This window comes from Xiphophorus maculatus, chromosome 13 (genome assembly GCF_002775205.1).
Source record: "Xiphophorus maculatus strain JP 163 A chromosome 13, X_maculatus-5.0-male, whole genome shotgun sequence".
Classification (NCBI taxonomy): Eukaryota; Metazoa; Chordata; class Actinopteri; order Cyprinodontiformes; family Poeciliidae; genus Xiphophorus; species Xiphophorus maculatus.
The window spans coordinates 27,251,803-27,268,966 of record NC_036455.1 but is presented as its reverse complement, the minus strand read 5'-3'; the positions used below and the strand labels follow the sequence as shown (position 1 = coordinate 27,268,966).

At 39.7% G+C, this 17,164-nt stretch overlaps 1 protein-coding gene across 2 annotated transcripts; it reads left to right on the top strand.

Moving 5' to 3' along the window:
- The first annotated feature begins 2,596 nt into the window (after nt 1-2,596).
- LOC102219676 (stathmin-like) lies at nt 2,597-6,286 on the top strand. 2 transcript variants are annotated; one of them, XM_005810819.2, is made up of 5 exons: nt 2,597-2,679; nt 4,805-4,847; nt 4,925-5,097; nt 5,218-5,409; nt 5,486-6,286. In XM_005810819.2, exons 2-5 carry the CDS (start codon nt 4,832-4,834, stop codon nt 5,555-5,557), a joined length of 453 nt encoding a protein of 150 aa, XP_005810876.1. In that variant the 5' UTR covers nt 2,597-2,679; nt 4,805-4,831; the 3' UTR covers nt 5,558-6,286. The 2 variants fall into 2 exon arrangements, with proteins under 2 accessions (XP_005810876.1, XP_005810875.1); XM_005810818.2 differs by having other exon boundaries at nt 2,613-2,742.
- Nucleotides 6,287-17,164: the final 10,878 nt, after the last annotated feature.

The following is a 17,164-nucleotide window of genomic DNA, read 5'->3' as shown; positions in this document are numbered from 1 at the left end:
CGAGTCACAGATTTAATGACTCAACTGGATGAAATCATAGGATTTTGGACTTGATTCGGATTTACACACCAATGACTTATGACTTCACTTTGACTCAAACCCTTTGACTTCATGATCATGTTGTGTTTTTGTGATGTGCTCAACTTTTACTTCAAACGAACAACATTTCTGAAGAACACTTTTCAAATGTTTCAAACTAGCTTCTGTAATTCCATTGACCATTTACTTGCATAATTTGACATTTTGAAAATAAACTTAAACACCAACTTAGAAAAACCTCTATGTTTTCAATAAAACGTTTTGGCTCTATGATGAAGTGCTTTTTTTGGCCATATAAAAATTGGATTCTTTTGCAAAACTGCAATGGAAGCAATTTTTAATTTTTAATTTTTTTTGCATCACACGTCACACAATCAGCAACTGGATGTTGTCCCTGGTACAAACTACAAAGTAGAAGATGACAGGAAGTGGTAGGAGGATGACGGTATGGGATGTTTTTAAAGACTTATTGCTCAAACAATCAAATTTATGTGTGATTTCTAACTTCCTTTCTTATTTAATGGAAACACTTCAAATGCAAAATTTTGTTTTCTGATGTTAGCGGAATATAGACAAAGTTTTGTGCACATTTGTAGTGGACAGCTACTGTTATAATCAGACATTTAGTTGTGACATTTATAACTAAAATGTCAATAAAAAAAAGGAGAATTGCTTAAATAATTTGGACTTCTTAAGGTTTTCAAGACAAACAGATGTGAACATAAGCCAAACATCTGGACCGGGTGGAGCAGTGAATGCTTCACATGCATCCAGGCGACATCACTGAAAGTGATTTCAACACTGATAGCAATCGGAGAGCCAACCTACAAAATGAAATGATATTCACACAAGGCAGAGGTAAAAATAGATCTAAATGTTCTCACATCAAATACTTTTAGTGCAGCGTCTCTGTGACAGAACAAACACTGATCGCCTTCTGCTGTCATCAGAATAATGGTAAGTTAAAAATAGTTGATAAAAAAAAATCCAGGGAGTGCTTGCTGTCCTAAAGTTTGGCATTTCCAAAAGGAGCAATGGTTTTATCGGAGGTTTTTATCTCAGAATGTCACGTCTGTTTGTTTGCTAAAAAACATTTGCATTTTGAAATGTGCCTTGACAAAGCTCCGGCCTGTGTTGGTCTTTGAATTGCCGCAGTGCGCTCTTTAAAATCTTCCCCAGTGGTTATTGCTAGCTGGACTCTGCCCAGCGCCATGTGTGCTGATGCTTCATGTTTGAATCAGCAGATCATTAAGTTCAGGGTCCAGACGACCGCTCACAGCAGTTTCCTCAGCAAAAACACACATGGCCAGCATGGCTACCTCTATGAAAGAACGCAAATACATTGAAAAATATATGAATGACATCATACGCATCATTCTGCTTGGTTCCACCTTCAGTTCTTTTTTTTCCAAAGCTAATATGCAGATATTCGACGCTCCAGGCTAACAACTGGACATGTGAAACTTCACACGCCTCCAAATATTAAAAAAAGTTATTTCCCAAAATAAGCTACATCTCACTGGCAAGGAAGGTTCAAAATATTTTTCCAAATGATTGCACAGTGCATCCAGAAAGTGCTGACAGTGCTTCCTTTTTTCCATATCATGTTATGTTACAGCCTTTTGCCAAATTGTTTTCAATTAATCTCTTTCCTCAAATTTCTACACACAAATACCTCATTATGACCATTTTTCTTTTTGACTTTAGTATTACATTTGGGCAGTCCAAATTACTAAAGTTAGCCATATTTCAGTGACTGGTTTATTAGATTACAGCTACAGTTAGAGAAAGCACGTTTAAAACAGGTTTTTCTTGTTTTACACACATGCGTTCTTGTCATTTTCCATGTCAAAAGTCAGCATGTTTCTCATATGGATTCATCTAACTTCAAACTAACTCCATTTTTCAAGTTGAATCACATTTCGACTGGAAAACAACAACCACTCATCTTTGGTTGGAGTCTACTTGGTGATATTTGCACACTCTGCCTAGCAAAAGCTCTCAGAATCTCTTAAAGTGACCAAAATTGCTGTCAGGAAACGCAGAAAGATTTACTTCTTAACTGGATTAGGCCAGCCCAAAACTTTAATTTTCCTCTAGTGAAGGCATTCTATTGTTCATTCAGATGTTCATTGGGATGCTGAAAAATAAATCTGTCTTTTTCTTCCTTATTTCTGCTGTATTTAAGTGACTGTGTTACATAATCATCAGGCGTTAGAGTAATGGAGTCTAGACTAACGTTTTAGGTTTTTAGCTTGTTTCATCTTAAAATACCAATAACAATGAATATGTGTGTAAAACTTGATAAGTTTAGTCAAGAAGGTTTTTAAAATGTTTGTTTATGAAGAACAAAAAATAACTAGCACATTGGATTGTAAAAACGATAGAATAATAGAGGACATACTCCACTCATTACAATAGGCAGCAAAAACAGAGCTAAATGGTTGCGCCATCACGTTGAAGATCCTTAAGAAAAAACTACAATCCCCACGCGCAGAATAGCGCCAACTGATTGGTGGCAGACAGCTGCAACGTCACGGGCCGCGTTCTATTAAATGCGCGCGCTGAGGCTGCTCGCGCCTGAGGCTTGTGGTGAAACCTAAGACAGAGGAGCTGAGCAGCATCCGCGGCTTGTTGGAGGTGGGTGTGACAGGCAGGCAGCATCTGTAGCCCAGAAACCCGACAGGAGAGCCGCGTCTGTAGGTAGGAGTATTCACCTCAGCACCGGACGTCACAAATCCTCACTTATTGGGTCGGGTTTCTTTAATCGGCGGAAGCTTTTCTTCACCTTAGAGTGAATCGTTTTGTAGTAATTTGTTTGAGTCGTGTCTAAATTACGGCTGGATGTGAGCTAAAGGCTTTAGGAAAACTTGCTCGGCTGTTGTTCTTTGTTTTAGTGGAGACAGGCGGCCGTTGTTCGTGTCGGCGGCCGGCGGCCCATTGTACTCGGGGAGACAGCGGCACGGTCGGCTCTGAGGGACATTCAGACCAGTCATTTCTGCCTCTTCAACTCGACCATCTTTGTATTTAAATTTCCTAAAATATTTTAGTGGTCAGTTTATTTTTATATACGCATTTAAAAAAAAAAAAAAAAAAAAGTATTTTACATCCAAGTGTCCAGTCTGAGCTCCCCTTTGTCTGTGGCTGCCGCCTTGTTGCCGTCAGAATAAAAGCTCCTTTGTTTGCTGCTTTCTCCAAATGGAGCTAATAACACCCATCAAATTGAATTTATACGACTAAGATATAAATTCAATAAATCTTCAAAGCTTCAAATACTTATTAAAGTATTTGAAGCTTTGTTGGCTTGACGAAACGCTAATTGTTGGCCAGTTCTGTCTGTTTGGGCTGTTAAATCTTTATTCTGTTAAATCTTTATTCTGTTCATATGTACGACTTTTTTTTCGTGGTTTTTGGCTTTTAAAAAGGGTAAACAAAGAACTTAAGCTAGCTGTTAGCCCAGAGAAATGCCAGGACGGGTTCTGTTTCTGGAATAACTGAACGGTTCTTCAGCCGTCTAATTAACCAGAGAGCCGTTTCATCACAGAACATGGCTGCTGTTATGTTTTTGCTCGTTGTTGGTCACAGTAGAGCAGATATTTTTCCAGCCATTTCTTTGTGGCTTTTGTTCTGTGGGTTCACCCCTCCCTGGTTCCCTCTTGCTTCCGAGCACATGGTGGAAGGAACAGGTGCTGCCTGCTGCTGATGTTCCCGTGGATCCCCGTGGATCCCGTGGATCTGCACATTCCTCATTCATCTCGCTTATGTGTCGCTTATGTCGCGTCTGGGCGCCGAACACACCCCACTGACAGCCTTTTGTTCCAGCAAACTGTGACTGGTCTCATTAACTATTAACACTGGCTCTGCTTATCCAGGAGCCCCTCCCTTTGGGTGGAGGGGGGGCAGGGGGGTCGATCGGTCTCTGATCGATCTGAATGTCGATGCTGTTACAATTTGGAACATAAACAATGGCGCGTGCGCGACACGGAGGCTCTGAATGCCGTGTGTTGTGTGGGCTGATGGGCGGTGGTTTTATGCAGACATGCAGTGCGCCACCAGATGTCGCTGTTTCTTTTCTTTTTTATTGGCAGCGTGAACAAAGATTTTTCCTCTGTATATGACCGGAGCAGGGGTCAGCGACCTGTGGCTCTTTGGCCCTTTCATAATGAGTAACAACTAACTACAACTAATGACTAGTCACTGTGGTTAAAAATGAACCAGTTAAATGGGTTTTAAATATAACAGGTGTTATTTTGAGCAGTTCAGTTTTCCATTGATATTTTTTCCCCACAACAGAATGACGATGGAACCAGCAACACACACACACACACACACACACACACACACACACACACACACACACACACACACACACACACACACACACACACATATATATATATATATTAGATGAGACATCGTCAAAATAATGTTTATACAAAATTTCCCACAAATAAACATCCCATAGAAAGTTTACCTGCACATTGGATTTTTTTTTTAATTAGCTGCAAATGGCCCTTTGGGTGGTCCAGGCTACAGGCCCCTGCTTTAAATGATGTGATTGCTAAAGGCCAAAAGTGCCATATGTTTCACATTTATGATTTAAATTAATTTAGAAATTCAATCTTTTGTTTTTTTTATGAATAAAGCTACAAGCTGAAGTCAAAATCAGTTAAGTTTTCTGTGCTACAATCCATCATGCAATCATGTAATCTCTCTATAAATGATCAGCTTTTATACTGTATGAATACAATCTGTTGTCTTTCAGGTTACCTGTCCTGCACTTGTGTCGAAGATGGCATCAGCTGAAGGTAGTTTTGCATTTAAAGTAAATGTATCTTTTTAAATTGCTGGAATCTCTTGGTGTCTTTACTCTGGTGTTCTTCAGATATCCAGGTCAAGGAGCTTGACAAGCGGGCATCTGGCCAGGCCTTTGAGGTCATCCTGGGTGCTCCAGCCCCTGATGGTAAAGGAGAGTTCCCCTTGTCTCCTCCCAAAAAGAAGGACGTCTCTCTTGAGGAAATTCAGAGAAAGCTGGATGCTGCAGAAGAGAGGCGCAAGGTAAGAAGAGAAGACCACAAACTTGTCAAACCCCTTGAATGGTTTTTCTTCTGCCTTTGTATACAAGTAGTGGAGAATTTGCTAAAGTGGTCTGAGGCTAACTTCCCTCTCCGCCATCAGAATCATGAAGCCGAGGTTCTGAAGCACTTAGCCGAGAAGCGGGAGCATGAAAAGGAAGTGCTGCAGAAAGCTATGGAGGAGAACAACAACTTCAGCAAGATGGCAGAGGAGAAGCTCAATCAGAAGATGGAGGCCAACAAAGAGAACCGCACAGCCATTATGGCAGCCATGAATGAGAAGTTCAAGGAGAAGGTTGGTGGCGTTTGCCTGGACGTTTGCGTGGAGCGACATGGGGATCCACTGTTACCTTCTCCTTTTGTCTTTACAGGACAAGAAGTTGGAAGAGGTGAGGAAGAATAAGGACAAGGAGCCTGGGTCAGAAGGCGGCTCAGAGGACTGAGGGGGAACCACCGGGGGATTGTATAGGGTTTTTTACGTATCCAAAGATTAATTTATTTTTTGTTCAGCCAGTATTGTTTTTTCACTACCCACCTCTTTTGGAAATACAACTTCTACTTTGTGAATTTTTTTCAACTCTCCTGCTATGTCAGTGTAGTTGCGCTCGTTCTACATGTGGATAATTCCTCTGAGTCTGCTGTAATCATCATGTAGCTTGTCCGTGCAGCTTGAGCCCCCTTCCTTTGATATTAGCGGTGTGTGTTTTTTATTCTCTCGGGAAGCATGTTACTATGCATTGGTCTTTTACTACCACCCGTTTCATAGTGGGTTTGAAAACGTCTGTGAACCACACCTGTTCTTGGCACTTACTGTATATTTAAAAAGTAGCACAAGTTTCCATCGAGGTGTTGGCTGTTGGACATGCAGCTTTGCTCCCAGATTCAGCTGACTTTTACCGGCAGGTCATGGGGGGTTTTGCGCCACTGCTGATTCTTGGCTTTTGTAAAAAAAAAATATGAAAAAAAAATATGGGGTTGACTTAAAGCACACGACTTCTTGCTGTATAGCTGTGAATTAACATGCCCATCATGCAACTGGAGGTCATTTTCAACATCACTGAGCAGATGTCTACACATGGAATGCATAAGAGCAATACACTTCTGGCATTTCAATAGAAAAGTGGCTAGCTGACTTAAACTGTTGTACTAAAACAAATAAAGTGTAAAATTGGTTGCTGTGTAAATGTCTTGTTCTTGTTTTAGAAGAAAGTGTCCATTATAATGTACATCCTCAATGTGAAAGCTTCTGGGTTGGATTATGGTTCCCTCTGCTGGTGAGATTGCGACATACAGTTTAACTAGGACGTTTGACGCTGGGAGACCTGCACGTATTTAAATGATTAACAGAACTTGGCAAAAACTGAGCAGCGCTAAAGGTTGGCGTTTTAGTGGTGGGGTGGCTAAAGTATAGCCAACTAGACTAATTGGAGAACTATTGATAATTAATTGCAGAGAAGGTTTCAAAGTACTAAAAGGCAATGTTGGGTACGTCTGTACAAGGCTTTAGATCAAGGGCCGCAGTCCTGCAGTTTTAAGATGTGCCACAGGTACAAAACACCGGAATGAAATGGCTTAATTACCTCCTGCTTGTGTAGATCAGTTCTCCAGAGCCTTAATGACCTAATCATTCTGTTCAGGTGGTGCAGCAGAGACACATCTAAAAGTTGCAGGACTGCGGCCCTCCAGGACTGGAGTTTGAGACCCCTGATGTAGATACTATATGGCTGGATAGTAACTTAGAAAAAAACTTTAAGGTGGATAGAACAGGCAAGTTGCACTTGAGCAGCATTACTTCAAAATACTCAACTAACTTCAGTGCAGGTTACATCATCACTTCTCTAGGGTTGGGTCATGGATGTAGCAGCTTTGGCCTCCATGACCTTAGGCTGCTGCCAGCTCCTCTTGGGGAATCCCAAGGTGTTCACAGGCCGTCAGAGACATCGTCCCTCTGTGTTCTGGGTCTTCTGCTGGTGGGACCTGAACACCTCAGCAGGGAGGCATCCTAACCAGATGCCTGAGCCACCAGGCTCCCCTCCACATGGAGCTGCAGCAGCTCTACTCCAGGATGGCTGAGCTTCACCCTATCTGTAGGAGAACACAGAACTCATTTCAGACGTTTGTATCTGATCTTGTTCTTTAAGTCACTACCCAGAACTGGTGACTGTAGATGAGGGTAGTAGCAGATCAACCACTAAATCAAGATTCATTTTTGGACTTTGCCATCTTCACAACAGACCAATTTGCCTTTTGCTCTTGAGGCCCTTTCTTTATCCCTCATTGATGACCCTGACATACTGGAACTCCTCCACTTGGGACAGAACCGCTTCCCTGACCCGGCAAAGGCCTTCAGCTCTGAACGGCTCCAGTGAGAGCTGTAGACCACAATCTGATGAAGCCAACAAAACCACATCACCAAAAAGCAGAGACCCAATCCAGAGGTCACCTCAACATCTGCCTTGAAGGCAAACCTGCATTCTCACAGAATCTTTGTCTTGGTCAATAAAAATACCAGAATGTGTGCATTTCAAAACAAGAGAGTTGAAATAACAGAATCATCTGTTGACTTGCTGAATATGACTTTTTTTTCTTCTACAGGAGCTACAGACCTGGTCTTTACTTCCACCCCAAGGTGACCAACAACAAAACAGATCTTCCCAGGTCTTCTTGGTGCTTTTTGATGCCAACATTCACTTGTATTGCAGCACACAGTCTGCAGATGGCACTATCTGGTGGATTAGTTGGTTCATCTGGTTAAACTTTTCTGCAAGATATAGGTGCTTGTTTTAAATCATTAATACCTTAATATTGATGAAAACATTATAAGGTAAATTATCTGCTAATAGAAATAATTTTTTCATTAATATTAAGGTATAATTGACTCAAAACAAGCTTCTATTTATTATTTTTTTGCTGAAAAGTTACCTGTGAGCTAGTTTTGTCTTGTTTTGAGTGCACTTAAAATATTTGCACTAGAATCTAGACAAAATACTTGGTACAATTTTGTGATTTTGAAATGATGCTGTGTTTTTGCCAGACCGTCTCAGTGAGATGCTGAAAAGAAGAGTGCAGAGACTTACTCTTTTTTAAAGCTTACACGGGAAACTGAAAGCAGAGACAAGAAACAGAAAAGAAAAATATTGATATTAATTATGAAGTATTTCAGTTAGGTATTGCTCATATTTATGTTACTTTAGTTTAAGCCTTCACAGCTGCTGGAAACAGAATTTTTGAGAGTGAAGGTTCAGAGTAGAGATCGACCGATACAGGGTTTTTAAGGTTATGTGCTGCCGATTTTTTTTGAGTCTATACTGTTTTTTCTTCCTCCATTTACATGACAAAAAAATGACACAATAAGACAATACTGAAACAGTATTTTAGATGTTAGGAAGGTGATGATGGACACCAAGACGCCTCCTGGGGTCAGATTTCCAACTGGCCTCCTCTTGTCTTGGCCGACTGAAGCCATGGACCTCTCAAAGATTCCTAAAAATGTCACGAAGATCCCGCAGTGAGTGGTCCACCCCTCCCCTCAAGTGGGAGCAGTCAGGGAGAACCGGGCCCAGAACTTTATTCTCCAGTAAACGCTCAGCAATGATCCCAGGTGTCCCACAAGTTCTGGATGTGTTTCTGCACCAACAACCTGAATCACTTCCTCAAGCAAGACTCAGGAGAACTTGAGTGCAAGCGGACCGTCCAAAGGTGCTTGTGTTCAGGAGAAGCATGGGCCTTTAATTCAGCTTAACTACCAGCACCTGGTTTACCTTAGCTGCTCTTCTTCAGTATGGCCTTACATTTGTGAAACCATTTAACCTTGGGTGACCCGAGAAGGCACAGAAAGGTCAAGACTTTGAGAAACATCATTGCAAAATTTCACGATGAATTCAAGTTTGCCAATATTATGCCAAATCGGGGAAGCAGAGAGCAAAGGGAGAGGGACCTGCAAGGTTCTGCTAAAATTTCCAGTTTATGTCCAAGGTTTTCTCAGAACTCCCAAATGCAGTTTTGACTTTAATTCCTCGTTTTGCAACCCATTAACATAAGACGAATAAAAATTAAGAATTTAATTAAATGTATTTACTTAAATAATGAAATATTTCTTAATATTTAATCTGAAAATATTCAGATTATATTTTTAATTAATTAAAGATGCACCTGATTGCTAACGGTTCATTTGAAGTGGCTTTGGCTACAAGTTTTATTACAGGTTTGAAGCCGAGTCTACAGAGCGTGTACCTCACCGAACAAGGAGCTGGTTCCATCAGAGAGGAGCAAAAATAACTGGTAACACATCAAACAGTATCTACAAATTAAAGTCCAGCTTTTCTGTGCTGTCTATGAGATCGCTCACTAAACAGCTCTGAAATGTACTAACTGGGCTACTGTTAATCCCTCACCTCGTTTTTTAACAAGACTGTTCTGTGATATATGAAACCATTTTCAAATGGTTAGACAGACATGAGAAAAACGTGAAGGGATTTTAGCAGTTCGTTCAACTTAGATACCAGTTAATATTGGTGATTTCTTCATGACGCCACCAGAGGACAATGTTGCACCTTTAGTCTTCCTTGTTCCTCCTGCAGCCTCTCGAAGCTCATATTGGAAAAAAAACCAAAACATTTTCGTGTTTTTTTTTTCTTCCAAACTGCTGTATATGATGGATCTGTTTCTCCAGCAGCCTGCTGCTCCTGTCCAGACCTGCTGCATATTCAGAGCTCCTCACTGAGCTAAATCAACTCTGTTCTGGGGCAAATTCGACCAACTCTGTGTGACAAACTGCATTTTCACTACAGGAACCATTCCCATGGACCAGTGTAGTTTCCTGGGGTCTTTATTACCCCTCACGCGCGTCTCCAAAGCATTTATCTGGTTTAAAACAATTTCCCAGGGGTAGAGATGGATCCCAGAAGCTCCTGGTACAGAGAGTAGGGTTGTTTTTTTTGACAGGATTATTTTCAGACAAAATTTTGTCAAGAAAAACTTCAAAATTTTTTTTTATTGTGAATAGTCTATAGATTATATTTTCTATCATCTTTAACTGTAATAGAGGTTAAATAACCAATTTATGTTTATGACATGAGACATAAGGAAGCTACGTCTTAGTGAAAGTCATATTTTATGGCTTACAGAAATTTTTTTATGGTAATCCGAGGCACAGGTGTATAAAAAAACACATTACAACCCCCCTGGATCATTAACAGATTTTTAATAAGCTGGATGCTAATTCTGCTGTACGGTTGCTGTTGCCAGATTGTGCAAGAGAGAAGAAGAGATCATGTCTCAAGACCCCCCCAAAAAAAGCGACCCCTCCCCTTCTCCCCCCAAGCCACCACAGCCTCATAACGTGTTAATGAATATTTTTTAATCCGTATCTAAAATATTTCCCCTGATGTTTTCTCCAAATTACAAGCTTCAGTTTCTCTATCAGGAGATCAGCTATGTCTGAGAGAAACTTGGTGACAGCGGAGTATTAAAAAAAAAACTGCAAAAGATTGTTGTTGAATATTTAACTGAACTGTCTAGAGGACTATTCATCCAAGGGTTCAGCAATATGGGTGAAAAACGTATCACAATATAAGCATTTTATATCAGCCGATGATTATTGATACATTTTTGTTTGTTTGTTTTCAGTATCCAAAGTACTGCTGAACTGTGGCGGGACCATTCCTCTTGTATCTGTAATTTCTTCTTCAGCTTCTCTACTCATTTCCTCCTTTCATTTCACCACGATCAGCTTAACATACGAGGACGTGGAGGCCAAACACGACACTGCTCCTATACTCAGGTGTACTGTGTGTATTCAGAGGGCAGCACACTTTCCGCAGACAGTTGAAATTTCATAGCCAAGCGTACCGATGTATCGTATCAACCTTCCAGACCTCTCAGGTCTCCTGGGTCTGGTTCTTCTCTGCATCCCCAGCTCCTGAATGCTCCATGAAGCAGCATTCAGCTTCTATGCACCTCAAATCTGGAACAAACCTCCTGGATACTGCAAAACAGGCGGGACAGGAGCGGCAAAAGCAAATAAGGTGGATTAGCAGAGCTGCTAACAACTGATGGCGCCATGTAGGAGATGTTTCTGTGGAATATCATCTCTGCTGCCAGGATACTGAGCTGTTAGCTTTCCAGTCCCAAATCAGTCATGAGAGCATCATACAGCAACAGTCTTCAGTCAGAGGCCTCTTCAGATTCATTGCAAGACTGACTGCTAGTGGAGATCCTTCCTGCCCACAGCATCACGACGACTCTTTGAAGATACTTGGATGATGTGAGTTATGACACTTATTTTTTTTTAATTAAAAAAATAATCATTGAATTAAGTTTGCATAGATAATAAATTCTCAAAATTAGGAAGTATATAAGTTTATTCTAGCCTTGATACATCAGCTGCTGTGTGATGTACACACCTTCGCTAGTCACTCAGTATCTTCTTCCACTACAGTAACAACAGCCTTGCTTAACGTGATATTTTTATAGTGTAGTATTGCACTTTGCATTAGTGTCAGCTTCAAATTAAAACCATCTTATTTGTTGCTTTAAAGGAACAGCGTCATTAAAACACTTATTGTTTTCATTCCTGGCATGGTGAGCATCCATTTTTGTCAGTCAGTGTTTGCGCTGAAAATCAATTTAGTAGCTGCCGGTGTTCTAGAGAGCAGCGGGCAGAGGCCAAAGCTCCAGCTCATACATGGATGCCCTCCTGATGGATGCTGCAATTTAAAATATTTGGCATATTCCTATAGTACATGAAAACTTAAATAAGCCTGAGCAAACAACTCTTTCTAAACAAGCTAAAAAAAAAAAGCGCCTCCAAAAAGCAATTATCAATATTTTCAATCAAAATTACAGAGAAACCTCAAAGCTGCTATAAGGTGGTTTATGCTGCTTTGCCTCGTGTCTCTCAGGTATTAATAGTTAAATATCATTAAATGTTATACACTTCCTCTGACTGATTCTGATTTAGTTTTACAGTGTAAGTGTCATAAAATGATTACAGGTTATGGCTAGAACAGTTGTTCCTGTCCATGGACTTTTTAGTGACTCTAAGGATTTTTACCCTCCTGATGGTCCGGCAGACTCAGGAGGGTAAAAGTTAAAAAGTTAAAACCTCTGTTCCATCTTCAGCTGCCACAGTTCTCTTTCTCTCACTGCACTGCGTCAAACAAACCAAACACTTTGAAACACACCTGTTCCCCTCCTGACCTGCGGGGGCGCTGCACCAAGAAGCACTGAAGGAAATGACACAAAAACCTCTGAAGTGCCACTTCCTTCTTCATGAAATGGAAATAGAAATGGAGTATTGTCAGATTTTAGCAGTTGGAGGGTTTCTCTTTAGTCTGTGGCAAAAAAAAAACTGTGAGCCATTTCTCCCGCTAATGCTAGTCTGGTGCGTTTGTTTTGGTTGTAACCACCCAGAATGCCTTGCGCTGTAGTCCAATTCCTGCTTTTAAAGCAGTCTCCAGTCCGCTTAGCGTTACATGTGCATTTGAACAGTTCACTTTCATCGAACAGAGACCGAGGTTTGTAGACGGACCTGGGCTCACTTTTTGGTCCGCATCAGAGTTTGATGATGCATTCACACCTCCCCAAACACACCGGACTTTCTAAGCAAACAGTTCTATTAAAGAGGGCTAAGCAGGGTTGGTGTAAATGCAGCATAAGTTTCATTGTGTAGCAAGGATACGATCATTTTGGGATTGGTTGGCATTTCTTCCTAGCAGTCGCACTGTTTCACCTGCTGTTATATTCATGAAAGTTTTGCCCTTTTTTCAAAGTTTGATTATATTTTTTGTATAAAGCTTCATAAAGTGAAGTCTATAACTTGTTTTGTATTTAAGCAAACTAAACAGATTTATGTTATATATTTTATTCACTCATTTCTGTCTACATCGCTACATGTTTACTATTTCCCTCTGCTGTGGGTATTGATCATGGCTGCACAGAGAAAGGCTGTAACAGCTCTAGTGTTCTGGCATGCTGCTGGTTCAGGTTCACATGCTTTAATAAGATGCTAAAGCTTTAGCTCCAGAGTCAGCTGCTGTACAAACGCAGCTCTCCTTTAGTTACTGGGCCGTTCTCTTGGTCTCTCCTACAGATTTCTGTTCTTTACAACAAAGCCTGCTGAACTGTTTAGGTTTGTCATTACAGACAAACCTAAAGTATGGTGAAATGTCAGAGCACCATGTCTGCAGAGCAGCTCGCTGACAAGCTAATTAACTAATTAAAATCAGCTTGTTAAACTGTCAGTGCTGCTCTCTAAAGAGCAGGAAATTATAGAAATTATAATTGTTTTTAATAGACACGTTCACTGAAAACCGTCTGCTACTTTCATCAAGTATTTATTCCATATTTTCAGTCTTCAGTCGTGGTTTGAGTCTCAGCCTGGGGTCTGTGCATGTTTAGAGGTTCTCCCTGTTCATGTCTGGGTTCTCTCTGGGGACTCCGGCTTCCTCCCACAGTCCAAAAAACATGTCAGGTTAAATGTTCTCTATATTGTGTGACCAGGTACTTAAGAGCTTTACATCATCCTGTAATGTTAGGCTTTCATCTAAAAGATACATGGAGTATTGATTTGATTATTTCATGCGTGAAATTAGGAAGTCAAACTATATATTTTACATATATAGCATTTTTATAACAACTGAAGGTAATATAGTTAATTGATTGTGCCATGAAATGGCACCATATGCCTGGAAAATGCATAAAATTGTTTAATAGAGTATAAGGACTTTTTTCCTAACAAATACTATGTTGTGGGGACCAACTGCTTCCTATAAGGAACAAAGACCTGAAGTTGATTAATCAACTTCTGTACACTAAAATACTTGAATGAAAATAAAAGGCTGATGAAGAAAGAGAACCAGACCAAACAAAAGGCAGAAGTTTTGGTGAGACCGGAGAGAACTAGCGCCACTTAAAGGTCTGGAGGAGGTAAAAAAAAAAAGCTTTTTGGGGCATTCCCTGTTTCTATGTGGGAAAATAGATGAAATATATAAATGACAGTATATGATGATAGCATATACAAGACTACAGGAAGAGCGTATAAAGCCTTTTTATAGAACTATAAGGTCTTTTGCAACCTAGGCTACTTTCTACGACACACCTTTGAGTTTCTACTGTGATTGTCTGAATTATTTGAACTATCAGCAGCTTGAGGAAACAGGCCAAATCCAGAAGTAAAACTGAAACCACAATGTTCCCTCAAATCTCGAACCTCTTTTTTATTCATCATCAAAACAATACCTGATGGAACACGGGCTGTGCTTAGCAATTAGCTTAACAATTAGCATGTCACCATCAAACTTTGAGGCTGTCAGCAATTTCCTGTAATTACTTGGAAACATAAAAGAAGTGCACTAGAAATCTCAGCTGTTAAATATTCTTGAACTGCTTCCGTGATTTGGTTCTACTTTGACACGGGCCAGAACAAGAACAGAGGAAGCTACAGTGATTGGACAATACTTTAGAGAAAGTTTCCTCACTAATCAAACTGCTTAAATAATTTCTCTGTAATACGGCAGACAGGCACCGTCTGGACCTAAGAGCCCCGTGCTTACAATTATCCAGATTTGTGACGTCAGCTTGAACAAGCCAAGATGTGTGTGTGTACCAGAGTTTGGTGTGTGTGTACCAGAGTTTGGTGTGTGTGTACCAGAGTTTGGTGTGTGTGTGTACCAGAGTTTGGTGTGTGTGTGTACCAGAGATTGGTGTGTGTGTGTACCAGAGTTTGGTGTGTGTGTACCAGAGTTTGGTGTGTGTGTTCCAGAGTTTGGTGTGTGTGTGTACCAGAGTTTGGTGTGTGTGTGTGTACCAGAGTTTGGTGTGTGTGTACCAGAGTTTGGAGTGTGTGTTCCAGAGTTTGGTGTGTGTGTACCAGAGTTTGGAGTGTGTGTTCCAGAGTTTGGTGTGTGTACCAGCCTTTCTGTGTTTCCTGGGATGCGCAGCGTGAAAGATCAGCTCCTAACACCATCAGCCCTGCGTAGTTTGGATAAAAGCTCCTCTAATTGGCAGAGTGCTGCAGGCCCTGCTTGATGAACATGAAGATGATGTTGGAGACAGAAACGCTCATTATGATCAATTACTTATTGAACTCACCCTAAAAGGAACCAACCGGTTGCTCTGATAAACTTCAGTTTGTAATTATTTTTTGCTTTTAGAGAGAAGGGCTCTTTCCACTGGCTCAGGTGATATTTTACTTTTCTTATAACAGGTGATGTATTTCCAGAGCTACTTTAACTAAAGTGAACTACTGCAGACATCTGATGTCATTTTATCTGTGGGTTCACTTTGATGTTAACTTTGTTGGTGCAAGAAATGTAATAACTTGTAAGGTTTCTGTGTAATCTGAACAGAAAACACAACCAACCATCAAAGGAAAGGTTTTCAAATTTTACACTGAATAAGTAAGGAAATTTTCCAGCTTGAGTCTCTCAGGTCAGAGGTCGTCGTTGGCTGTGCACAGTGTCACCCACAGGACCAGAGACAAGCAGGAGGAAGGTTTCAGTGAACCAGGAAGTATCCCACCACAAACAGATTGATCTGAGCTCGTTTAGAAACTTTACCTGCTCTCATGTGAAAAGAAAGATGGAGTTAGATAAACAAAAAAACTATTTTATTGCCTTATGAATATATATACTTATTCATAGGAACAAATCATTTTTATTTGAGATTTAACTGGAAATTATCCAGTTAAAGATTTGTTACTCCTCTGTAAATGTCAGCAACAACTGCTCTTTTTGTCATCATAAGGTCAAAAGCACTGAACGTTTATTTGTGGAGTTTTCTCTTGCTGCAATATTTTGGTCGGATTCTCAAAATGCTCTTTACAGAAAAAGTTGGACAGAACATTGTGTAATCAAAATTACAAATATTGCTCATCTTTAACAATTCAGCCTTTTGTTTAGATGAAATATGTAAAGTAAAATAATTATTATCCCTGCAAAATATGATGTCCACAAGATGAAATGGAGTGAAAAAAAATCCCCACATTGAATAATTTTAAAGAAACTGAGTTAAAAACTTATGTTGGCTCTGTCGAAAAACTTAATTTAAATAATAATAAACTTGTAAAAACTATAACTCTTAAGAAATCCAGCTTTCTCTCATAAGCAGATCCCTTTGTTATCTATATTTTTTACTTTTGTTTTCCTTTTTGCTGTAACAGACCCTTTATTACATCTATTTACAGGAATTTGTTAATAGTACAGTATTTGGAAGTTTAGAAAAAAGTGTACATATTATTTTATTTTAACTATTAATGTATCAATTTATTTCACTTTGTTTACTTTATTTAAAGATTTATGTTTTAGATTGGGATACCTTAACACCAATACTGCCAAGTATGTGGTTATTTTATGTTATTTAAATAACATTATTATTCCGTTTATTTTAATTTTAATGCAATCTATTACTTATTGTGTTGAAGATCTTTCGTTTTTTTATGTAATGTTATTTGTTTGAAGTAAAGCAAATTTTTAGAAAAAAAAAATTGCGTTCAATGTTAAGATTGTTGGAAAAACTAGGGATTAATATGTTCACTTAATCATCAGAAGTCTGTTCCAGAAACCATAAGACAATACAAACAATAAAGAAAGTTTTCATAGACCAACAACTAAAGAACATTTTCTTGACATTTTCAAACATTTAACTGCTGCCACCAACCGTTTTGGAGGGGAACTGCAGTGGTGACCAATGACTGAGCACATATACAGTACAGCTGTGTTGCACTCAACACAAGTGTTTCTTAAAGTTTAGCTCCTTCCTGCACAGATTTTATTACTCTGCTCCATAAATACAAAAGGGCAATTAAAGAACTACTTCCTTTCTTGCTTCAAAATAAGAGTCTGAGCCCCAAACTTAAAGTCCTCACATTAATTCAAAACAAAGTTCACTTAATTAGAAACTTTGGTGTTTTAATACTCCGAGATCTCCTCCAAAATGTCATGAAGTCACTGGAATGTGACTTTTTAAATGAACTCATGTCTGCTTTGCATTAGACTCTGACCTGAACCCAGATTTTTACCCTGCTGAGCAGTTATACTGCTGAGTGATTA